Genomic DNA, 25856 nt, shown 5'->3' with positions numbered 1-25856 from the left:
ACAGCACTATCAACGGACACGATTGGGTTTTTTTGTTTTTTTCAATCAGCTCAACAGTTGGATCTTCTGTCTGAGCTTCTGTGCTGATTAATTTATGTTTCTCATGTGTTTTCCATCCTTGAGAATCTATTTTGACAAATCTGTTCATAAGGGTACGGAAGGCGCGGAGGAGTTGGCGTTGGGTGAATTTGTTGAGGTTTGTTTTGTGCGCCTGTTGTATATTTGGCAAGTTGGTTTTGCAGGCAATCTTCTTTCAACAGAATACTGTGATTACAGAGAACTACTGTAACTGACCCTGCAAAGCACAGGAAAGCCCTGAAATGTCTAACGTTAAAGTATGAGTCTCAGATTGATATTCTATACAGGTAGAGCTGTTCAGATGGTAGTCCAAAAACCTTGAAGAGAATATGCATTTTTGACCCATGGGTTCCCTCTGGATTTCCATCCAAAAATCCAAATAAATGAATAAATAAATAACTGAAATCTCCAAAAGTGTTTGTCATGATTACGTCACTTACATATTTTGCTTCTTTAGCTCAAATTAGGCTAACAACCACCTGTATTTTTCAGTCTGGTCGAGTTTGTGCTTTCAGTAAACAAACTTTATCAAAATAGCAACTTCTTTTTTTTTTCTTTTTTTTTTTACTGAAAGGAGGGGTGTCCTACAGGAGCCATATTGAAAATTATGATTTCTCACATTTATATTTCAATGCTTTCTCCTTGCCTAATAGTGTCTCCTTCTCTCTGTCTGTTTGTCAGCAGTTCAAAGGCTGAACCCAGTGCTGTGGATCTCCATGAGTAACCAGACAGAGCTCCCTGCTGCCCCTTCATGCCTCTGTCAGTTCCTTGACGCCCACCTTTCACCCTCTATCTCCCCACCTGACCGTAACACCTCCTCAATCTTCTTCCCTTAAATGATGTGGTCCACGGTCCGTGCTCTGCTCCTGGTGATGCTGGGTGCAGAGATCCTGCTTTCCAGCGGAGACACTCCCCGCAGGGAAATTAAGATTGATGGGGACCTGGTTCTGGGAGGCCTCTTCCCCATCCATGAGAAGGGCATGGGCATGGACGAATGTGGCCGGATCAACGAAGACCGTGGCATCCAGCGGCTTGAGGCAATGCTCTTTGCCATAGATCAGATCAATCAGGACGTAGGTCTGCTGCCGGGCGTGGCTTTGGGCGTCCACATCTTGGACACGTGCTCGAGGGACACCTACGCTCTGGAACAGGCGCTGGAGTTCGTCAGGGCCTCGCTTACAAAAGTGGATGATACAGAGTTCATCTGTCCCGATGGTTCCTACGCACTTCAGGAAGACAGTCCGCTGGCCATAACTGGTGTCATTGGGGGATCTTTTAGCAGCGTCTCCATACAGGTTAGAACCAGTCAATTTGATCTAAAATAGTCATGAAGAATCCACACAAAAAGTTAAAAAATAATTACTATATAAATCTAGAAAAGTAAAACTAAACCAAAACAATTATTTGTTGTAACCTATTTGCACATGCTTATCTGACCACATGCATCAGCCTATTTTAACAAAGTATAAAAAATATTACTATACTATATTTCTACATAAGACCTAAACAATTTTACAATTTCTGCACTGTAACAAAAAAAGTCATGACAACATATGTTTTACATTACTTTAACTATAGTAATGAGCAGTTATACAAGATTCAACACATTCATAATTAGTTCATAAATTTAAACATATTTGAATTTTTTTTTTAATTTATGAATACAAATTACATAAACGAAATGGTCCATTCCGTTGTTCCATTAAGATTTATACAACATGTTTACTCATTTAAAATTCTTCTTAATCCATAACATGAATAATATGTAAGGATTATTCAATTCAATTTGATGGAATTTTACTATACAATTGAAAATCTTAAAAGTGTACTTGAATGAATTAAACATAAATTGTTCCTTGAATAAATACATTATGGAATTCAACCAGAAATACAACCCTATTTTTAAATTAAATTGAATTGAAATAGAATTAAATTAAATAAACATAGACAGTTTTTAAAATCATGATCTATTTCATTCATTTTCAAAATTTGTTTCTAAAAATTATTTATATGTGACCCTGGAACACAAAACCAGTCATATGGGTAATTTTTTTGAAACTGAGATTTATACATCACATGAAAGCTGAATAAATAAGCTTTCCATTGATTGTATGGTTTGTTAGTATAGGACTATTATTAGTATAGGAATATTTGGCCGAGATACAACTATTGAAAATCTGGAACCTGAGGGTGAAAAAAAAATCAAAACATTGAGAAAATTGATTTTTTTAATATATTTATATATTTACGGTAGGAAATTTACAAAATATCTTCATGGAGCATGATCTTTACTTAATATCCTAATGATTTTTTAATTTTGACCCATACAATGTTGGCTATTGTGACTTGTTTTGTGATCCAGGGTCACATATTGCTTTCCATATAGTCCTAAAACAAATGGATTAAATACATTTCTATTTTATAAATTTAAAATGATACCAACAAAATGTTTAATTAGCTTATTTTAATTGAACAAGATGCAGAAAATCCAGTCTTTGTAGCATAACCACCCTTAAGATCTTCAAGTTCACTTTTTGAGTACAGTCACCTAAATAAACCTCTTTTATTTGTGTAAAGTTTGGATGAATTCATTACTTTTACTCAATTATTTGCGGGTTCGGCTTTGTGAATCACAAATTCTTTACCCTCCAGAAGCCCACTTGGCAAAACAACACAGCTCTTTTTTTCCTGACCAACTATAAAGAACCCAATCCATTATTTAAAGGGCCGCCCTCAAATAAAACTCTGCGCCACCCCCGTTTCCATTCTTCGTCCCTGTAAATCCAGTTTGCTCTTTCCTTTCCTCATGTACGTGTACGGATTAGCACTGCAGCTATGCTATTGTGTGTGTTGTGCGTTGTTGCTTTCTAGTATCACTGGTGACAGAGCCATGGGAATTTGCATAATTTTGCATAACCCTCTCCCCATTTGTGGCTCAGTAAAAGCTGACTTCCTCTATCAGTTCCAAAATCCGTAATCTGTCTAACCCTCCTTTCTTCCTGTTCCCTCTCTCTGTTTTTTTCTTGTTCTCTGTCACTCTTTTTCCCCCATCTCCCTGCAGTTTTATTTAGCGATGTTGCTCTGTTTCTGGCAAAGAGCTAGGAGAATTGTGACCTCACAGTGGTCTCTCTTTAGAAAACCATTGTTATCCATTGCTCTCCTTTCATCGCCAACGACTGGGCATTGTTTTTTTCTCACGACACTGGCTGTTGTTTGACATCCCGCCTCCCTCATTCTGGCAGACTCTCTCTTGAGATTCTGTGTACACTTCCTTATTCCTCTATATTCTTTTAAGTTACATTATTTTTTGGAGTTCAAAGGGATAAAATAGGGTTACTTTCCAATGAACTGAAAAAACAATGTAATTTTTTCTTTTTGGGGGATTCCTCCCAGTAAACAAAGTTCAAACATTGCTTTTTCTTTACATCCTGAGATATTTGGTTTCTTTTCTTCTCATTAACTCTTTCTCCACCAATGACAGATTTTTCTGTCATTTATGAGACAGCGCATCCCCACCATTAAAGGAATTTTTCGGCTTTCCATGTTTTCACTGTTATACGGTGAGCGGTGCAAATACGGATCTTCTGAAAGAGGAGCACATCAAAACACATGCAAAAAAAAAAAAGAAGCAGAAACAAGCGATAAAAGCATTGGTTATGCACATTGTAGTCTTTGTAAAAAAACACGATTTTCTCAGCTTTTTGTTTAAAATGTTGATTTTTTTTTTTAATGAAAATTACCCAAATTCAAGTGCTGGTTAAAAAAAAATAATGCATAAAGCTTTAAAAGCAGAGGCTCTGTTCTTTCTTTTTATATATTGCATGTTCAGATATTCATACAACAAAATTTATCGGGGACATGACATTTTTTTGATCCGCAATGTATGGGCCAATCGGTTAAAGCTATCGCATAGGCCGATTGTTTAAAAACAGCCGATGGTCAGGGACAATTCTAATTGTCCAAAATAAGAAAAAAAATGCATTATGTTCTAATCATGCTGACATAGGCCTAAAACATAATTTATCAATTAATATGGATTTCATGTTGACTTTAACCTCTACTTACACCTGAAAACCAACAAAGTGACAGCAACTCTTTTTTTTTGAGCGTTTAGCAAATATTCATTACGTTCAAATGTTGAACATATCTGTTAGCATCCCAAAACACACACAAAACAACTAATTTCATACAGCAGGACTGAACTGCAACTGATTCTTGTTCTGGCTTTGATGTAAAGATTTGAATCATGCCATTGTTATGCAGGAAAGGAGACATTATCCTGTGCATTTCTGCACATTTAGAATAGGGTGTGTGATATGGAAGAGACAAGCTGAGTCTCACCAAAGAAAAACATTTCCAAGATGCTCAGCCCTGCTGAGACTGTCTGCAGCCTCTTAATTGGGCTAATGTGGCTTGATCCAATCAAATGACTAAAAAAAGAATATTTTATGTATCATAGACTTTGGATAATTAATTCATAAGGTGCTGACTTATTGATCGAAAGGGTTTGTAATGCAATGCTGTATTTTGTGTGTGTGTGTTTCTCCCAGGTTGCCAACTTGCTCCGGCTATTTCAGATCCCTCAGATCAGCTACGCCAGTACCAGTGCCAAACTCAGCGACAAAACCCGCTACGACTATTTCGCACGCACCGTCCCTCCAGACTTCTACCAGGCCAAGGCCATGGCAGAGATCCTGCGTGCCTTCAACTGGACCTACGTTTCCACTGTTGCCTCCGAGGGTGACTACGGAGAGACAGGGATCGAAGCCTTTGAGCAGCAAGCCCGTTTGAGAAACATCTGCATCGCTACTTCGGAAAAAGTGGGGCGATCAAGCGCAAAACGGTCTTCTTACGAGGCGGTGGTACGTCAGCTCCTACAGAAGCCCACAGCCCGTGTGGCCGTGCTTTTTCTGCGTAGCGACGACGCTCGAGAACTCATCGCGGCCGCTGGCCGCCTCAATGCATCTTTCCTCTGGGTAGCAAGCGACGGCTGGGGGGCGCAAGAGAGCATCGTCAAAGGGAACGAATTCACGGCGGATGGGGCGATCACGCTGGAGCTAGCGGCTCATCCTTTACCAGATTTCAACCGCTACTTCCAGACCCTTACACCCCTTAATAATCATCGCAACCCATGGTTCAAAGACTTCTGGGAGCAAAAGTTTCAGTGTTCATTGGGTTGGGTTTCGGCAGCAGGGGCGGGAACCCAAAAGCCACCTTGTGACCCAGAATTGGCTGTGGACAGCTCAAATTTTGAGCCAGAATCAAAGATTATGTTTGTCGTAAACGCCGTGTACGCCATGGCGCACGCTTTGCACCGCATGCAGCGTACTCTTTGCACAAACACCACGCGCTTGTGTGATGCCATGCGCAGTCTCGATGGCAGGAAACTCTACCGGGACTTTCTGCTTCACGTCAACTTTAGAGGTAACCTGCTTCGCTTTTTTTCTCCTAGCAGTTTCTCACTGACTAGTACTGTAAGAGTTTACGACATCCGCCGCGTATCTGTGTCACACTGTGGTTCTGAAACAACAGGTTTACAGGCTCTGTAATTAGAGACAGTGTGTGTCTTGATTGTGACTGGGAGAATGAGGCAGGAGTCAAGCATCTTCTGTCAGCGTTGCTGAGAGCTCGGCTTTGACTGACAGCTGAAGGAGAGAGAGGCAGGTAAAAATAAACTATGTAAAAGTGCTCAGCATGCTCAGGTTGGCGTGGCAAGTATAGATGGGATTATGCCACACTTATCTGTGGCTATGCACAAACACATTTAAAGACAAACTTTCAGAGGGAGAGAGCAAACGGTAGCTAGAAGTTTGGGGAGGAAAAGATGCAGAGAATTTGATGACGCCAAACAGAGAAGATAGGAACTAATAGTTACAACAGCACAATTATATTATACATAAGCAGCGCATAACAAATACATAAGAAATAATGTAGAGACACAAAATAAACCTTGATAGGGTAATCAGGACCCACACTTGAAAAAGAGTGGTCTTATATCATCATGAAGGGGTTATTTTGCAATAATTACCAGCAGACCGTGCATAATTTTGTTGATGACACGAACACTTACCAAATAAATAAATGGACATTAAATATTAATTTGAGTTGAAATTTCATAATGTGAGAAAAGAGAGGCTGCGTGATGTATACCATGGTATATAGCAGAGCATACCCTCACAAAAAAGTACAATTGCGGTACTATGGTACAATGACAGTGGCAGATGGTATATATATATATATATATATATATATATATATATACACACACATACACACGCACACACAATATAAGAGAGAGAGAAACTTTTTTTAAATACTATTACAATTTGAAAATGAATAAAATTAAAACTATTTTTGTGATCACAAATACGTATATATATATATATATATATATCAAAGTGAACCTCACATATCAACACATTAATTTGCGCACAAATCAAACAGACAACGTCCTGCTATTAAGGCAGTTCAGTCAGAGTTGGATGCTAAGATAATGGGAAGAAAAAAAAACTACATGAAAAATAGTGCAACAAAACCTACATGGTACAGTATATATCAAAATACCATGGTATTACCATCTGATACTATCTCTATACCGCCACTGTACTTTTTGTAAGTACAGTACATGTATGTGCATGTGTATATATGAAAGGCAGTGCAAGAGAGGGAGGTAGCGCTAGTTTCACACACAGAACAGAGAGAAACACACAAAGACAGATGGAGAGAGTGAGTGAGAGAGAGAGAAAGATCGGGCAGATAAAATGACGGGAGAGAGGTTGAGTGGGCTGGTACGCATCAGCAGAAGAACATTCTCTTTGAAGTTCACCATCTTCATTTTTCAAGCGCAGAATCAAAGACGTGTGGGGTTTGCTGTCTGGGGCGATTGAGAGGGAGGCAGGAGGCAAGCCATGCAGGAGAAAAGGAGGAAAAAACATCATCATCATCATCATGCAGACAGAGGAAGAGGAGGTAGAGAGAGAGACAGAAAAGACAGAATGGAGGAGTGAGAATGATTGTAGATGTGCTTGGAATCAAAAGAAGGATGTTGGTATGGATGGACGGATGGAAGATGGAAGAGATGAGAGAGAAGCCCAAAAGGATTTACAGTTCACATTCTCCTCCCTATGGTTAAGAATGAAGTCCCTCTGCGCTTCCTAGCATTCTGACTCACAAAGTTCACACAGTTGGCCCTTCTCTAGCTTTCTTTCTTTCTGTGGAGAGTCAGTGAGGGTGCTTTCACACTAGAGCTTTTGGTGCATTCCAAATTCTGTTTGTCAATGGTTTGGTTGGTTTTCAGAACTAGGATGCTTTTGCTATTTTGTATGACCAGTGGCAGCCCGTTTACACTTGATATTAACATTTGCTCTGTTTCAAACCTACTGATATGGGAGCTTGGAATAGAGTCTGTTCATTAAAAGGATATCTCTCGCATTTACTCAACCTCATGTCATTGTAAACCTGTATGGCTTTCTTCAGTGGAACACAAAAGAATATTTTTTGATGGCACTGTTCTCTTAAGTATCAGTATGCATAGCACACATAAATATGGCATAAAACAATCCATTTATATATGGGATTATTTTACTCAGTATTTTTGAGTACTATGCATTTTATTATTATTTCAGTTTTAGTTTGTTATATTAGCATATATATACAGTGAGGAAAATAAGTATTTGAACACCCTGCTATTTTGCAAGTTCTCCCACTTAGAAATCATGGAGGGGTCTGAAATTGTCATCGTAGGTGCATGTCCACTGTGAGAGACATAATCTAAAAAAAAAAATCCAGAAATCACAATGTATGATTTTTTAACTATTTATTTGTATGATACAGCTGCAAATAAGTATTTGAACACCTGAGAAAATCAATGTTAATATTTGGTACAGTAGCCTTTGTTTGCAATTACAGAGGTCAAACGTTTCCTGTAGTTTTTCACCAGGTTTGCACACACTGCAGGAGGGATTTTGTCCCACTCCTCCACACAGATCTTCTCTAGATCAGTCAGGTTTCTGGGCTGTCGCTGAGAAACACGGAGTTTGAGCTCCCTCCAAAGATTCTCTATTGGGTTTAGGTCTGGAGACTGGCCACGCCAGAACCTTATGCTTCTTACAGAGCCACTCCTTGGTTATCCTGGCTGTGTGCTTCGGGTCATTGTCATGTTGGAAGACCCAGCCTCGACCCATCTTCAATGCTCTAACTGAGGGAAGGAGGTTGTTCACCAAAATCTCGCAATACATGGCCCCGGTCATCCTCTCCTTAATACAGTGCAGTCGCCCTGTCCCATGTGCAGAAAAACACCCCCAAAGCATGATGCTACCACCCCCATGCTTCACAGTAGGGATGGTGTTCTTGGGATGGTACTTATCCTTCTTCTTCCTCCAAACACATTTAGTGGAATTATGACCAAAAAGTTCTATTTTGGTCTCATCTGACCACATGACTTTCTCCCATGACTCCTCTGGATCATCCAAATGGTCATTGGCAAACTTAAGACGGGCCTTGACATGTGCTGGTTTAAGCAGGGGAACCTTCCGTGCCATGCATGATTTCAAACCATGACGTCTTAGTGTATTACCAACAGTAACCTTGGAAACGGTGGTCCCAGCTCTTTTCAGGTCATTGACCAGCTCCTCCCGTGTAGTTCTGGGCTGATTTCTCACCTTTCTTAGGATCATTGAGACCCCACGAGGTGAGATCTTGCATGGAGCCCCAGTCCGAGGGAGATTGACAGTCATGTTTAGCTTCTTCCATTTTCTAATGATTGCTCCAACAGTGGACCTTTTTTCACCAAGCTGCTTGGCAATTTCCCCGTAGCCCTTTCCAGCCTTGTGGAGGTGTACAATTTTGTCTCTAGTGTCTTTGGACAGCTCTTTGGTCTTGACCATGTTAGTAGTTGGATTCTTACTGATTGTATGGGGTGGACAGGTGTCTTTATGCAGCTAACGACCTCAAACAGGTGCATCTAATTTAGGATAATAAATGGAGTGGAGGTGGACATTTTAAAGGCAGACTAACAGGTCTTTGAGGGTCAGAATTCTAGCTGATAGACAGGTGTTCAAATACTTATTTGCAGCTGTATCATACAAATAATAAGTTTAAAAATCATATATTGTGATTTCTGGATTTTTTTTTTTAGATTATGTCTCTCACAGTGGACATGCACCTACGATGACAATTTCAGACCCCTCCATGATTTCCAAGTGGGAGAACTTGCAAAATAGCAGGGTGTTCAAATACTTATTTTCCTCACTGTATATATATATGTATGTATGTATATATATATATATATATATGTGTGTGTGTGTATATATATATACATATTAGTTAAACATTTAGTTTAAGTTGATGTACTAAAATAACTGAAACAAATAAAAATGTAAAAATGATAATAGACATTTAAAAAACGAATAAAAATGACTACAACTTTAAAATTAATTACAAATTCTAAAAAATAAAAAATATTTTAAAAAATGAATAAAAACTATGATGACATTAAACAGTGATACTAAAATAACACTGTTCTGTGAAACATAAAAGATGGTATTTTGAGAAATGTCTCGGTGTGTAACTGGCAACCATCTCAGGTGATCATTTGTGATTGAATCACCTAAAGATGGATGTTAATACCAGGTTTACCTAGAGGAATATTCCACCACCTTCTGGAACCTTCCTCCAGCAGGAACTGTTTATGGTTTAAAAGTGTTAGAAGCAGTTAGCTGGATGTCACAAAGTGCTATTCACAGACAGCTCCTCTTGTCAGTGGTGTTGTGTAAAAACCTCAGCCTCTGCGTCAGAGCATTTCTGTGCTGCGAGGAGCCTGTCACATCTCCAAGAGCCCGACTCCTCGAATACCCTAACACACTGTGGCAACATGCCGTTGCTATAGCAATTAGGTCGCCACATGGCATCAAGTGGTGAGGTAATCCAGTAGGGTTACGGGGGGTGTTCTGTCAACAGAGAGAAAAAGAAAGCAAGATAGAGAGATGCAGTGCTTCTGTTGAGTCACACTCATTTAGACACTAAGCCCAAACACACACTTGTAGATATTAGCCTACAAGTACTAGTCTAGATATTAGCCTTATTCTAGCCTATTCCAAAACCGCATGATCTGCCTTGCTTTGTAAGTTTCTACTACCTTTTAAAGTAACATCCTATCTGAAATTGAATCTAACAAGTGATATATCTGGAAGACTAAAGAAACTGTACGCACCACAGAAATAGCGCTGGCTACTGGTGAGCCGTTCAGTCAACTCATCAAAATTAAGTTTTAGCTTATATTGTCTTCTTGAACACGTTTTTTGTAATGATTTTTTTTTTTAAATGGCAGTTTTGAAAGTGTCACATATTGAAGAGTTCAGTACTGATGGTGCTGCACAACACCATATGCTGTTTTCTGCTGGGTAAGTTAAAAATCACTATTGCTAAAAGTATTACTGGCCACTTTGAAAACTGGCTTTCTATATTTTGAAAGCACAAAGCACTAACACTGCGATGCAAAAATGTGTACAGTTGTGGTCGGAATTATTGGCACCCCTGGTAAATATGATCAAAGATGGCTGTAAAAATAAATCTGCTTTGTTTATCCTTTTGATCTTTCATTCCAAAAAATCGCAAAATTCTAACCTTTTATTGGAGTAAAATAATTGAAAGCACATTATGAAATAAATGCTTTTCTCCAAAATAGGTTGGCCATAATTATTGGCACCCTTTTATTAAATACTTTTTTCAACCTCCTTTTGCCAAGATAACAGCACTGAGTTTTCTCCTATAATCTTCTCTTCAGTTCAGCCCACTCATTAGGATTCAGGTCAGGGAACTGGGACGGTCATGGCATTGTGCTCAGTGACACATTTTTGTGTTGATGTTGACGTTTGTTTTGGATTGTTGTCCTGATGGAAGATCCAACTACGGCCCATGATAAGATTTAGCAGAGGCCGTCAGGTTTTGATTTTTTTATCTGTTGGTATTTGCTAAAATCCATAATACCATGTATCTGAACAAGATGTCCAGGACCTCCAGCAAAAAAATAGGCCCACAACATTAAAGATCCTGCAGTATATTTACCCGTGGGCATGGGGTACTTTTTATCCTTGTTTGCACCAAAACACATCTGGTGGGTTTGCTGCCAAAAAGTTTTTTGTTTTTTTTTGTGACCATAGAATCCAGTCCCTTTTGAAGTTTCAGTCGTGTTTATGAACTGAATATGCTGGAGTTTGTTTTTGGAGGAGTGAGGAGGATTTTTCTTGAAACCCTCCCAAACTACATGTGGTGACAGTAGGAGTTGTTTGATTTTTTTTTCTAACCCCAAGACTCAACTAATCTTTGCAATTCTCCATCTGTGATTATTGGAGAGTCTTTGGCCACTCAAACTCTGCTCCTCGCCGTGCATTAAGACAATATAGACACACGTCCTCTTCCTGGCAGATTCGTAACATCTTTAGTTGATTGGAAGTTAATTTTTGCCCTGATGGTGGAAATGGGAATTTTCAATGTTTTAGCTATTTTCTTACAGCCATTTTGTATCGTGTGAAGCTCAACAATCTTTTGCTGCACATCAGAACTATATTCTTTGGTTTTAGTCATTGTGATGGATGATTAAGGGAATTTGGCCTTTGTGTTTCCTCATATTTATACTCCTGTGAAGCAATAAGTCATAGCTAGTATGATAAACAATGTAAATATTAATGGGAATATACTTCAGAGATATTTTACTCGGCCAGCGTGTTTTGGAGAAAAACATTATATAATGTGATTTGCCCCCACTTTAAATTATTTTACTTCTATGAAAAGTTAGAGTTGTGTGAATTTTTTTAATTAAAGATCAAAAGGATAAACAATGCAGATTTATTTTTTACAGCCATCTTTGATCATATTTACCAGGGGTGCCAATAATTCTGACCACAACTGTGTGTGTGTGTGTGTGTGTGTGTGTGTGTGTGTGTGTGTGTGTGTGTGTGTGAGAGAGTGTATTATTATTTTTTCTTTGATGAACAGAAAGTTCACAAGAACAGCATTTTTTATTGGAAATAGAAATCTTTTGTAACAGTATAAGTCTTTACTGTAACTTTTGATCAATTTAATTTGTTGTTGATGAACACAATTTATTTATTTAAAAAAAAAAAAAAAAACATGGTACCACAGGTATATAGAGGGCAGCATTATTCTGCTACTAACCTTTTGGAGCAGTCTTCTTGTCAAGAACTCCTATGATGCTTAAAATGCTCTAAGTAGGCAGCTCACTAGAATTAGGAAAAGAGCTGTTGAGACACACACAAGCACACACAGACACAATAGGATATTCGTGTTTTTCCTTTTCTCAGACACTTTCAACCCACACACCATGAAACAAAACAATTGCTCGTCCGCCCACCATCACCACACAAACTCATACAAACACACACACACACATTGTATGCTGAGATTTAACCATCACCTCCATCTGTAGCCACTAGATCACTTACAACTAATTAGCCGCCTCTCAAATTCACAGATCTGGAGTAAATATTTATCATGCCTCACAACAATAGATTATTATTTTATCAATGGTGTATTTTCAGAGCAGCGAAATCATTTGACACTGAGAAGATACAGAAGAGTTTTTACCTTGCTTACATTCTGAACACACACACACAACATAAAACAAAGCCATCGCTCATCCACCCACCATTAACACAGACACACACACTGAATAGGCACAACAGAAAGAAGAGCTTGTGTATTGTTCTATGGAAGATTTATTGTCATGTAAACAGTGATGTGAAAGCATGGATAGCATCTCTGTACTCACAACAGTGTCCAAACTGCTGTACATTTACAGTATATAGCTGGAAAAAGTTGTGGATGTATTCATGACTAAACCATAAGCAAGTCTTGAGTCTGCAGTTCACACAAATGTCAAGTCAGAGGCTCATCTTGTGCAATCTGTCCTGCTAAGAATCAAGTAATGTTACGGTACAAAAAAAGTGCCTTATATTACTTATTTCACTCCTGGAAATTAACTTTCTGATTTATGAATTACAAGTATCTGAGAAGAAAAATATATTTACATATACAGTACATACTATATATTTACATGTATCTACATCTAAAACTGATTCTATCAGCTGTAGATAACTGTTACAAGGAAGCAGTATATCACAAAAATATTAACCCTTCAGATTAAGGAAAATTTAGAAATTACTCATGATGCAAATAAATCCAAAAAAAAAAAAAAAAGAGGATGTATTAAAATGATCAAAAGTCACAGTACATACTTGTTTATGTATATGTATATGTATATATATATTATTTATTTATTTTTATTTTTTTTATTAATGCCATCACAGGAATGAATTACATTTTTCAATGTATTAAAACAGAAAACATTTTAAATTCTAATCGATTACAATGTTACTGTTTTTACTGTTTTTTTTATTTTAAAAATGCAGTCTTGGTGAGCATAATAGCAAAAATTATTAAAAAATCTTCTCGGACCACACATTTTTTTATTTGTCTGTACAATAAAAGTCAATCAGGTTCAACACATTCCAGGTCAAAAAAAGGACATAAAGGTAGTATAAAAGCAATCCATATAACTCCAGCAGTTTAATGTAAATCTTAAGTAGTGATATGATAACTTTGTATAATGAACAGTAGTTATTCACTCAAATCAAATGCATAGGTATACACAAGAAACAAATATGGGTAACACTTTTTCATTTGGATTCTGTATGCATGAATTGAGTTAAAAATACAAACAATTATTTAAAAAGAATTTAAAAAGTCTTACATTTAATTTTGTTAAACAAACAGATATTGTTGGTGAAAAAGAAGCTCAATAAATGTCAGCCTTCTGCATGTTTGTGCACTTTGTAGACTCTGATGAGCGGTGCTAGTGGTTCTGTGACTATCATTTTGTAAAATATTTTATTTTCATAACATTGAGTCATTTACAAGTCCAAGTAGAGTCCTGAGTCATTGGTCCAAGTCATTTTCTTTATTTAGTCAAGCTAGTCACAAATCCTTAAATGTGCAACTCGAGTAAAATAACTGTAGTCTTCCACCACTGCTATCAACTCACAACACACCTCTTTATCATTTCTTTCTGCTCTCTCTTTCTCTGTGAAGAAGCTCTTCAAACTGTCAAACTCAGCTCTACGGATGTGTGTCCTCGCCAGGGATGCTGTGTCTGAATGGCGACTGTCAGTTGCATAGTTATGCATGGCAGAGATATGTTGTTTTTAAACCCTGAATTTTGGAAACGTCTCAGATGCCAGACTGACATGTTGTGTTACCTGAGAGTCAAGCGGATCATGCTCAGTGGTGATGTCACATTGCCAGTTTTCTGTGTCTCTGTCAAAACGGAAAATAACGTTACCATGGAGCTTAAAAAAAATAACTGGCATGCGTATATTACCTGAGAGACAGAAAGAGACAGAAAATAAAATAAAGCTAGCAGCAGTTTTCTGTTGATTACAATCAGAGATGGGCATAAATACATGAAAATGTATTTAAAATAAAAATACAAAATCCTCAGTTGAAATGTATCAAAATAAAATACTAAATTCTGTATGGGGGAAAAATATTTAAATACAAATACAGTATTTTGTATTTTTAAAATGAAATTTGCCATTCAGTGAAGTGTCATTATTAGCAGGTCTTGAAATTAACACCCACTAAGCCGCCAAATGCTGGTGGACTTTAGCAGTGACGGGTAACGCAGTTACTCCTACTAGCCACTTTGGCGGGTTGAATTTTATATATAATATATCGGTAACACTTTACAATAAGGTTCCTTTATTAAACATTAGTAAATGTATTAACTAACATGAACTAACAATGAGCAATACATTTACAACTGTTTTTGTTAATCTTTGTTAATGTTAGTTAATCAAAATAAAGCTGTTCATTGTTTGTTCATGTTAGTTCACAGTGCATTACTTAATGTTAACAAGATTTTAATAAAGTATTAGTAAATGTTGAAATTAACATTAACAAAGATGAATAAATGCTGTATAAGTGCAGTTCATTATTAGTTAATGTTAACTAATGTAGTTAACTAATGAACCTTATTGTAAAGTGTTACCAATATATCTACATTTTTCAATTGTAGTCTTTTAAAAAGGCCTCTGAAATAATAAACTAAGTGCAAAGTAGTGTTGTCAAAAATATAGATTTCTCAATACATATCGATACTGAAATATCTGAAACGCTTCCAAAACTCATTTTCCACAGAACAGATGCACAATAGCTCTCTCTCTCTCACTTTCAAGCTCTCTCGTCTCTTAGACAGCAAGTTGAGACACAAACTCACCTCCTCTTTCTAACTCGTTTCATTTGCTCCGGATGAATACTGTTGGTGTTACAGGGCTTGAATTCCATCGTGGGATTGTATGTATTGCACATAATTTTACTCATTCCCGCAGATTTTGTGCTCACACCCAAAGTGAAGCCGCCTATCAGTACTTAATTGAGTTATTTTTCTGAGTTTTTATAGACAAATACACACAAAATAATGTCAAAATGGCCATAATGCATCAGGTCTTAAAGTGACAACAGCCTAATATACCTGCTGATATATATATAAAATATCTATATGGTAGTTTTTGCCCATGGTATCGATGTCAAAATTGTGGCCAGTGAAAATGCTTAGTGGTTAGTAACTTTGGAAAACCACTATAGCGACAGTGGCTGGTGAGCAAAAAAGGTAATGTCAAGCCCTGATTATTAGGCTGAAATCTAGGCCTATTCAAATCTATTGAAAGGCATTCTGAATGCAAAGAACATTTTGGTGTGTACAACTTTATTTTCATTTCATCTACCTCTACCACCAAATTTTCAAAAAGGTGTCGTCTGTTGGCGCCAATAGCCTCGTGGGCAGCGCACCGACATAAAGCACAGTTGTGTTTCAGGCTCCCGAGTTCAAGTCCCGGCTTCTGGATCTTGCCCGATCCCGTCCCCCTCTCACTCTCCAACTTCGCTTCCTGTCAACTAACTGTCCTGTCACAACAAAGGCAAAAATGCCAAAAAAAACACACACACACACAAAAAAAAAAGGTGTCAAATGATTGATTCACTCATAAAGACAGTCACTTGCCACCCACTGGCATAACCTGCAGAAACAGTCATTGAATAATCTCCATTCATCTGGAACACGCAAACACAGACAATCAGAACAATGTCTTACATATAAGACTATTAAGATACTAAAATATTTGTTCTCCTTCAAAAAAATAAGTGCATGACACCCGATATCAACTACACTCATTTCAACTACATTGATTGATACAGGCATATTTTATGCCTATGATGATCTATATGCCTTAAAGGGGTCATCGGATGCAAAATTCACTTTTATATGATGTTTGCATATGATGTAATGTATTTGCAGTGTGTGGACACAATCACCATACAATGAAAAAATCAATTCAATCCTTTTTTTAATCCTCAAAAAGTCTAAACACTCTCAATAATGAGCAGTCTGAGTGATTTGTATCGAGCAATAATACAGAATCGCAGGTTAAACTGCTCTTGCCGGTCTTGTGCAATCTGTTCAGATCAATCGAGCTATTATAAGAGACCATCAGACTACAAGCCTGATTTGTGGATTTACTGCATCTGTGTCAAAAGCATCCCATGACAAAACATGCAAACATCTGTCAGGGATGCACAGATATATTGTGATCAACACTGATGAGCCATAGTTATTTAATGTTGTAGCAGATAAACAATATGATGGATCATAAATTTATACCCTACTGTTTTTTTTTTGTCTACGGCAGGACTTTAGGTAAAAGTTTGTGTGAAACTTTAGTTAAAAGTGAGACAAGGCATCAAAAGCTCAAGATGTACAATAAAAAACTCTAATTCTTTCTGACCTACAGATAGATAGATAGATAGATAGATAGATCTTACAATCATACCCCTATGTCCATCCATCCATCAGACTGTCTCTATGAATCCTATATCAAATGTATTTGTTCCACAAACGGTGTCCATATCCTTGGAGGCTCAGCGCAAGATAATTAACTGCAATTAGTGTTTGTAACGGTTAATTATATTATAGTTATCCTGTTACCATATGTTGATTATTTAATACTGGGGTGTGCTCGGCATCTGCCGCCGATGACGGATTATTACACATTATCGAGGTCAGTCGCCTGCCATCAAATCGTGGAATGAACAGATGAGCAACGAAGAAATGAACTATGGGCCACAGAAGGTTAATTTGATCCAGCGCACGATGAAGTTCTCGAATACAGCAAGATGTTTGTGGATTTCATTGCACCTCAGCTGCATGTGTGTGTGGGGGTCTGTGAGTGCATGGGTGTTGCAGTTGATATTGGCGTTATCTTTGTGAATGATGGGGTTCATAACTTCTAACCTGTTTTCCTTATCTGATGAATCATCATCCAGCAGAAAGCTTCCAGAGACCCTCTGAGCAATTACACCATGCAGAGAAACATACTGCACCAGGTGTGGCTGTAGGCAACAATTTGTGTGTTTACATATATTTAAAATGAAGGGAAAAAAAGTAACTAAATAAATAACATGGTATTACTATTCTTTTTTTAGATGGACAGAACAATAGATTAATAGATACATGTAGAACGACAGATAGATAGATAGATAGATAGATAGATAGATAGATAGATAGATAGATAGATAGATAGATAGATAGATAGATAGATAGATAGATAGATAGATAGATAGATAGATAGATAGATCTCCACAATTTCAATTCTCTTCTCTTTTTTTTTTTTTCTTGCCACTATAGGAAAATAATCACTTGTACAATCAGTAGTGACAGTTTCACCATCATCCCTTGAGGGACATTTTCTTCTCGTCTTCTCTTTCGGTTCACAATATATCATTTTCCCTGAGGCCAAAACTCGAGACAGAAGCATCAGCTCCTCTGTGCTCATTTGCCCATGTCTTATTTTGCAATGTGCTGACCAAGGACGCTTCCTCCCAGAGCCCCGAGCTACACTACAGAGGTGTGTGGGAGACTTCATATGAGTGATAAAACCAATACCTAGCACATAAACCCTGACAGAAAACAGCACGATTCCTCCTCAAACCCCTGATATGTTCTCTGCTTGAAGTCGGATGGCATTGTGTAGTCATTTTGTTTAGAGATTCTATGATACTTTTCTTCGCCTGCTTCATGAGCCTGCAGCCGTTTACATACTTACTGATAATAACCAAAGACGGTCATAAAGGGAACTATATGTTCTTGGGTTAATGTGTTTCATCCCACTTAATACGTGTGAAATAACTTCTCCCCCTCTTTCTCATACTCTCTTTAGCTCCATTTTCCCCTGTCGGCTTGGAGAATCAAGTCAAATTTGACGCATATGGTGACGGAATGGGTCGCTACAACATCTTCAACTACCAGAGAGTGCCAGGCAGCGACAAGTTCACTTACATCCAGATCGGAGAGTGGGCGGAGATTCTTTCTCTAAACGAGGGCTTGATCGGATGGCCAAGAGGAGCGGACGTACCCACGTCTCAGTGCAGCGACCCTTGCGCTCCTAATGAGATGAAGAAGATGCAAGCGGGTGAATACTGCTGCTGGATTTGCACTCCCTGCGAGCCCTATGAATACCTGCCAGATGAGTTCACATGCATGCCCTGCGCACCTGGCCAGTGGCCCCGTCCTGACCTGATCGGATGCTACGACCTTCCTGAGGACTACATCATGTGGGAGGATGCTTGGGCCATCGGGCCCATCTCAATTGCTTGCGTTGGCTTCATCTGTACCATAATGGTCTTCATCGTTTTCATTCGGCACAATGACACACCGCTGGTTAAAGCATCCGGACGCGAGCTGTGTTACATCCTGCTGCTTGGTGTCTTCATGTCGTACGTCATGACTTTCATATTCATCGCGAAACCGTCGCCTATCGTGTGCACGCTGCGGCGGTTAGGCCTCGGTACCTCGTTCGCAGTGTGCTACTCCGCCTTGCTCACGAAGACCAATCGAATCGCTCGCATCTTCAGCGGCGTGAAGGAGGGCGGGGCTCAGCGACCACGCTTCATCAGTCCCAGCTCACAGGTGTTCATCTGCCTGTCGCTGATCTCAGTGCAGCTCTTGTTAGTGTCCGTCTGGCTACTGCTGGAAGTTCCCGGTACGCGGCGGTTCACCACGCCGGAGAAACGTCAGACTGTCATTTTGAAGTGTAACGTACGGGACTCTAGCATGCTGCTCTCGCTAAGCTACAACGTGGTTCTGGTGGTCCTCTGCACGGTCTATGCCTTCAAGACCCGGAAATGTCCGGAGAACTTCAATGAGGCCAAGTTCATCGGATTCACCATGTACACCACCTGCATCATCTGGCTGGCCTTTCTGCCCATCTTCTACGTCACCTCCAGTGACTACAGGGTACGTCTGACCCTAACATTCTGTAAAATTCTAATGAACTGAAATTCAAAGAAATACATATAATTGCAATAAGTGTGACTTTTAAAGGGTAAGACATCCAAAATGTTAAATTTGGTCACCCTTTACTCACATTGTGTCAAACTTGTATGACTTAGGCCCTGTCCCAAATAGCACCCTAAACGCTAGAAGTATTCCTCTGAGTCTGCACTTTCGTGATGTAACGGCGCTTTGACTGTTGGGAAGAAGTCTGCAGCAGAGCTCGCATCAGTGTGGGTTCGGCAAAAGTGTGCATCGAGGGCGCATATCGACCGCAAAGGGGGCACTCTTGAGCACCCTTCTGAAACCTAAAATGACAAATGGGACGCCCTACAGTCTCATGGACTTAAGGGACACGTGCATGCAGCAGCCATTGTAAGTCCACAAGACCGAAAGTGTATATGAAGTGTGCCATTTGGGACAGGGCCTTATTTTCTTCTATGAAACACAAAATAAATGTTGAAAAATCTATATGCCTTCTACAGTATATGCCAAATCTAATTCTTGGAGTAAATGAATAATAACTATTAATGTTAAAGATTATTATATTAATAAAAACACCAGCAACAAAATGCCATTTAGGGCCTTCTGCCCCAATTCTGAGGGTTCGTTCTTCAATTTTTCTCTTAAATTACAACCATATTTGTTACTGTACAATTCTAAATTAATTCAACTCTCCTTTGGGGTCTGGACAAATTAATTAAAATTCCAACTCATGAATTTAAAAGTAACCAATTCTTAGCATAACTACTTTGCCCAGTCCTGTCTGACATAAGCAGAAACTCTGCTCAAATCAAATTAAAGTACCTGAAGCTAACTGAACAAAGCTAGATTTAATCTAATTTAGTGAGAATGAATCAAACTGATCTGAGCTGAAAAGTGGAACCAGAAAAAAAATCCATTAACATGCAAAACAGACAATGTTGTCTTGTATCCGTGCTTGTGGGACTGCAAGATGCCTGCTGTTCAGATAGCTGTTACGTGTATTAGGAATTACACCAAGCAAGAAGATCTGTCAGATCGAAATCTGTTGACAAATTTAAATCCTCAGCAAACACGTAGCCTCAACAGAAAACTTCTCAATAGCTCGTTGATGCAACAAATATATAACATATAGAGTGATTCAGTGTGACAGTGTCTGAGCGGGTCTATAACTGAGCTTGTCATTCACCACACCGAGTGAATCCAATAGAAACTTGAAGTACCCAAACAGTAGATGGCCTGCTGACGCAAGGAGGAATTCTTGCAGGGAGCAGGACAAAAATGGGTCTTACTAGGCCGTAGTCAATGAAGCGCGAAGAGAGGCTCTTTGCTCAAGAGACGTGGCCCTCAGAGACTATTCGCCCACAATGCTGATGCCTGCGCAGGATAGTTGAAAGATACAGAAACCCGAGTGCAAATGCATGCAGCCGCATGATCAGAGCCACCAATCAACTGAGTACAACACAACAGAATAAGGACAGCTTTGTAGATGGCTCATGCTGATAACACTGCAGAAAATATGAGCAAGACTAATAGAACATCTAATCGGTTTTCGCATTTTTAGGACATGAACGTAGGCGAATAGGGAACTTGCAGTATTTAAATCCACTGATTATTCATATTGAGATAAAGGTCTAACTGAAACAGATCATACCATTCATTTAGCTCCCTGTGAAATTGTTCCTTAAGCGGAACAGCGTTGTGTTCCCCTGGGGTTGAGAGATCCCTGTTCAGTTTAGTGTTATATCCGTCCTCTTATCCCTTCACTCACAGCGGTGCGCCTTGACGGGGGACTGCGGGGAACAACACGAAGATCTAAAACTGGGAGGAAAATTGTTGCTAATGGGAGACATTCAACTACTTCTAATCAAATGCTATTTACGCAGCACTTTGCTAAATGTCACTGTTATTATACCCCCGTGCTCTACCTCTTTATTAGCCAAGGGGTTCTTGATAGTCACAACTAATAGCTTCTGATTATCGGAATAAATGAGTCACCATAGAGACAATGATGGGTGAGAAATAAATTGTGTTTGTCCTCTCTCTTTCAGGTCCAAACCACAACCATGTGTATATCTGTCAGTCTGAGCGGATTTGTGGTGCTGGGCTGCATGTTTGCCCCCAAAGTCCACATCATCATGTTCCAGCCTCAGAAGAACGTCACCAGTCATCGGTTAAACATGAACCGCTTCAGTGTAAGCGGGCCGGCCACAAGCTACGCGTCCCATGGTGAGATCTACTCACAAACAAACAGATACTGTATATTAGATAGAAACATTTGAACATTGACTTTCAGTATTGCCTTTACTTTACATTTATGCCATGGACACAAATACAGCAAATTGTGTGACTTAAGGCCTATTTGGACGGGATTAGCTTAACAAGGGTAGATGGAGTAATGTAATTTTACCACAGGACGTCTGTAATAATAATGGCCAATTCGAATGAGATAAGATATCTCAGTAAAACTAGCAGAAGTGGTAACTCGATTTACTCACCGTTGTTACCTCCCTGACACTTGCCATAATTATTGGCTCCCTGTTATTAAATACTTTTTCCAACCTCCTTTTGCCAAGATAACATCTCTGCGTTTTCTTCTATAATGCCTGATGAGTTTGGAGAGCAACTGACAAGTGACAACTGACCATTTCTTCATACAGAATCTTTCCAGATCCTTCAGATTCACATGTTCATGTTGGTGCTTCTTTTCAGTTCACCCCACTCATTTTCTATAGGGTTCAGTTTAGGGGACTTGGACGGTCATGGCAGAAGCTTCATTTTGTGCTCAGTGACACATTTTTGTGTTGATTTTGATGTTTGTTTTGGATTGTTGTCCTGATGGAAGATCCAACTACGGCCCATGATAAGATTTAGCAGAGGCCGTCAGGTTTAGATTTTTTATCTGTTGGTATTTGCTAGAATCCATAATACCATGTATCTGAACAAGATGTCCAGGACCTCCAGAAAAAAAAAAAAAAAATAGGCCCACAATATTAAAGATCCAGCAATATATTTACCCGTGGGCATGGGGTACTTTTTAGCCCTGTTTGCACCAAACCCATCTGGTGGGTTTGCTGCCAAAAAGCCCTATTTTTGTTTCATCTGACCATAAAATCCAGTCCCTTTTGAAGTTCCAGTCATGTCTGAGTCTGACAACTGAATATGCTGGAGTTTATTTTTGGAGGAGCGATGAGGATTTTTCTTGAAACCCTCCCAAACAACATGTGGTGGTATAGGGGTTGTTTGATATATTTTTTCAGGCTTTCTGACCCCAAGACTCAAGTAATCTCTGCAATTCTCCATTATGATCCTTGGAGAGTCTTTGGCCATTCAAACTCTCCTCGTCGTGCATTAAGACAATATAGACACACGTCCTCTTCCTGGCAGATTCGTAACATCTTTAGTTGATTGGAACTTCTTAATTTTTACCCTGATGGTAGAAATGGGGATTTTCAATTATTTAGCTATTTTCTTACAGCCACTTTCTATTTTGTGAAGCTCAACAATATTTTGCTTCACATCAGAACTATATTCTTTGGTTTTAGTCATTGTGATGGATGATTAAGGGAATTTGGCCTTTGTGTTTCCTCATATTTATACTCCTGTGAAACAATAAGTCATAGCTAGACAATTTCATGTTCCTAGTCACCCTGGTGTGCAAAAAAAAAAAAAAAAAGTAAATAGTAATGGGAGTATACTTCAGAGATATTTTACTCGTAGAAAAATTCTAGGGGTGCCAATAATTGTGTTTTGGAGAAAAACATTTATTTCATAATGTGATTTCTCCCCCACTTTCAATTATTTTACTTTAATGAAAGGTTATATTTTTGCAAATAAAAGATAAAAAGGATAAACAATGCAGATTTATTTTTGATCATATTTACCAGGGGTGCCATTAATTCTGACCACAACTGTATATATACAAAGATGTCTAATTAGCGGCTGTGTCTATGGGCTGCTATACGGAAGCCGTCCACCATTTTGGAACGGTCACAGCCGGTCCGTAAACATTTGAGACACAAGTCTACTGTGCGTCTGAAACCGTACTTAGACGCATGTATGAATATCTGCAATATGCTTCTGCAGATGTGACCAATGGCGTGTCTGGAGCGGTCGAATGTGGAATCTACGTATACATATATATGCTTAGAACACTGACAACAACAATTCAGAACACCCAAGCAATGCCATAGCAACCTCTCAGAAACTTTAGCAACCACAGTTTTGTTATTGTGGATTTTGCATCATGTGCCTAATGTGATAATGTATAACATACACAAGCATGCAGAATTGCAACCATGATGACACGACCCACAAAAAAGAAAAAACCCACAGAAACGGCATAAATTGAGAAAATGCTGCGAAGAAATTTATTTGTGCTCTAGATACAACTGGTTGTCAATGTTGAACTTTCTGCAGTGCTTACACAGGCGGTTTGTAGTGATTACAGCCCTTTGATATGCCAATTTACACTGAGGATTTTAATGTCAGCATTGTCACACAGAGCGGTTGTGTAAGAGCACAGAGGAAAGGTGCGGGAGGGAGAGGCCGTTCTGTCGCCTAATGGTGGGTAATAAGCCCATGTGTGCACAGACAACAACTTCTGCTCTGATGCATTATTCACAAGCACAAAAACAGATCAGGTAAACAGTTTCATCTTTATTTACATTTCATTCGTCTAATAAATAACATGACAGACACTGCAAAGAAGAGAAGACGCTGTGGAGTGCAGAGCAGAGATCACATACAGTCACACGCTAGGAGGGAAAAGAGGGGGAGGGAGATGATGAGAGGAGAATCAAATGGGGGAAAAGTTGTCGGTAAACTTTGTGAAAAAAAGTTTGTGGTGCCTTTTTGAAGTTGGCCATCAGTGGCAGAGTCGCATTCTAACATACTATCACTTTTGCTGTGGTATATGGCATGCATACACAGTATGCAAATTTGTATTATGCATGGAATACCTTGATAAGTGATGACCTACTACTTACCATATGTCAAATTTGCAGTATATAACAGAAATTAATACTTAAATAAATGTAAAAGAACTGGCTAATCAAAAAATATGCATTACTGCTTGGTTATGTAATATATAAAAAAATGTTTGGATTAAATTTCTTGCAAACATAACTACATTATGATATTTACAGTAGTGGCCAAAAGTGATGTCCGGCCTAAGAAAATTGACATCTTCACCTTTTGTTCAAATACTATAAAAAGATTGAAAATTAAAAAAAATAAAAAAAAAAGTTTTGTAAGCATATTGCACAGTTATGCTTTGAGTTATTTGTTTTATTTGTTATATTTTGGCCTGGCTGTCATAGAAAGAAATTATGAACACGTGCATAAACAAGTATTAATAACTGATTATGTTGTAGTCAATGTATACTTTTTCCTGTAAGCTTTTTTGCATAATAAAACCTGTAGCTGTAGTTTGCCATTTTTTTAAATGCCTTAACTAAGTTTAGTGTTTTGTTCTTCCCTCATATTTAAAATATTTTCCTCATATTTTGATGGTTTATTTGAACTTGTAGGGTCATTAAAAACAAATATCCCCTCCGGACATCACTTTTAGCCACTAGTGTATAGCTTTACCATGATATAAAATTACTTCATATTATGTCCCACCGCTTTTACATGCCTTTTTCCTTACCTTTTTTGCATTTGTCTAATTCTCCTTTCGCTCTTTCTTCCTTAAGCATCCGTGAGCGCCAACTTCGTTCCGACGGTGTGCAACGGAAGAGAGATTGTTGACTCCACCACTTCCTCTCTGTGACCCCGCCCCCTCCTCCAGACTCCTGCTCCTTAGCGACTGTTAGCCAATCAGCACACATTGTGCTCTGCCCAAGAACTAGGTCTGCCTACAGTGTGTAGAAAGTGTGTATGATTATGATTTATTATTAAATTATTTTTAGGGCTCGTTGTAAATATTAACTGACATTGTTGTAGAGAAACAAAAGAACAAAAAAATCCTTTATAGAGAGATTTTGGAAACTGTTGTTTTGATAGCTTTATTATGTATGTTGTAAACGGCCATGATGTGATGATGTAAAACTCAAACCAGTTTTTGATTGGGCCACAGTAGAGACTGACAGAAATGGCTCCGCCTGCAATACTGGACACAATTTGTGGTCGTTTTCTTTTGTAGGCCTCATTGTAATAATCTAAACTGTGTGTATTTCTATGTTGTACATTTTGTACAGAATCTTAACCGATGGTTTTAACAGCACACGACGACAGTATTACGCTGGTCATGAGGTCCAGAGCAGGAAAACCATTGAGTGAGCGCTCCCGCCTCAAACTTCACGTCGTCTCATTACAGGCAGTGGCTTGATACCAGAGGTTACAACACCATTTTAGTAAAGTGTCATGACATCTGAAAACATATTACATTAACTGC

General features: G+C 38.7%; 2 protein-coding genes across 2 annotated transcripts in view; one reads left to right on the top strand and one right to left on the bottom strand.

Moving 5' to 3' along the window:
- Window positions 1-780: 780 nt before the first annotated feature.
- Window positions 781-25372, top strand: grm3 (glutamate receptor, metabotropic 3). Its single transcript, XM_084124372.1, has 5 exons — window positions 781-1373; window positions 4629-5502; window positions 18366-19441; window positions 21511-21688; window positions 25156-25372. Exons 1-5 carry the CDS (start codon window positions 915-917, stop codon window positions 25230-25232), a joined length of 2664 nt encoding a protein of 887 aa, XP_083980498.1. The 5' UTR covers window positions 781-914; the 3' UTR covers window positions 25233-25372.
- elapor2a (endosome-lysosome associated apoptosis and autophagy regulator family member 2a) overlaps window positions 25184-25856 on the bottom strand; it is a 34856-nt gene continuing 34183 nt past the window's right edge. Inside the window, exon 24 of the transcript XR_014607719.1 lies at window positions 25184-25317. The gene's annotated coding sequence lies outside the window, so the exon portion shown is untranslated. The remainder of the gene's footprint in view (window positions 25318-25856) is intronic.

This window comes from Abramis brama, assembly GCF_963993115.1.
Source record: "Abramis brama genome assembly, chromosome: 9".
Taxonomy (NCBI): Eukaryota; Metazoa; Chordata; class Actinopteri; order Cypriniformes; family Leuciscidae; genus Abramis; species Abramis brama.
The sequence above is the reverse complement of the archived record's forward strand: the minus strand, read 5'-3'. Positions and strand labels throughout refer to the sequence as shown.

Excerpts from the sequence above, each read along its gene's own strand:
- grm3 (XM_084124372.1), top strand. The coding sequence starts at position 915 with ATGATGTGGTCCACGGTCCGTGCTCTGCTCCTGGTGATGCTGGGTGCA. Across the intron at positions 1,374-4,628 it reads TTAGCAGCGTCTCCATACAG|GTTGCCAACTTGCTCCGGCT; the intron begins GTTAGAACCAGT and ends TGTTTCTCCCAG. Across the intron at positions 21,689-25,155 it reads CACAAGCTACGCGTCCCATG|CATCCGTGAGCGCCAACTTC; the intron begins GTGAGATCTACT and ends TTCTTCCTTAAG.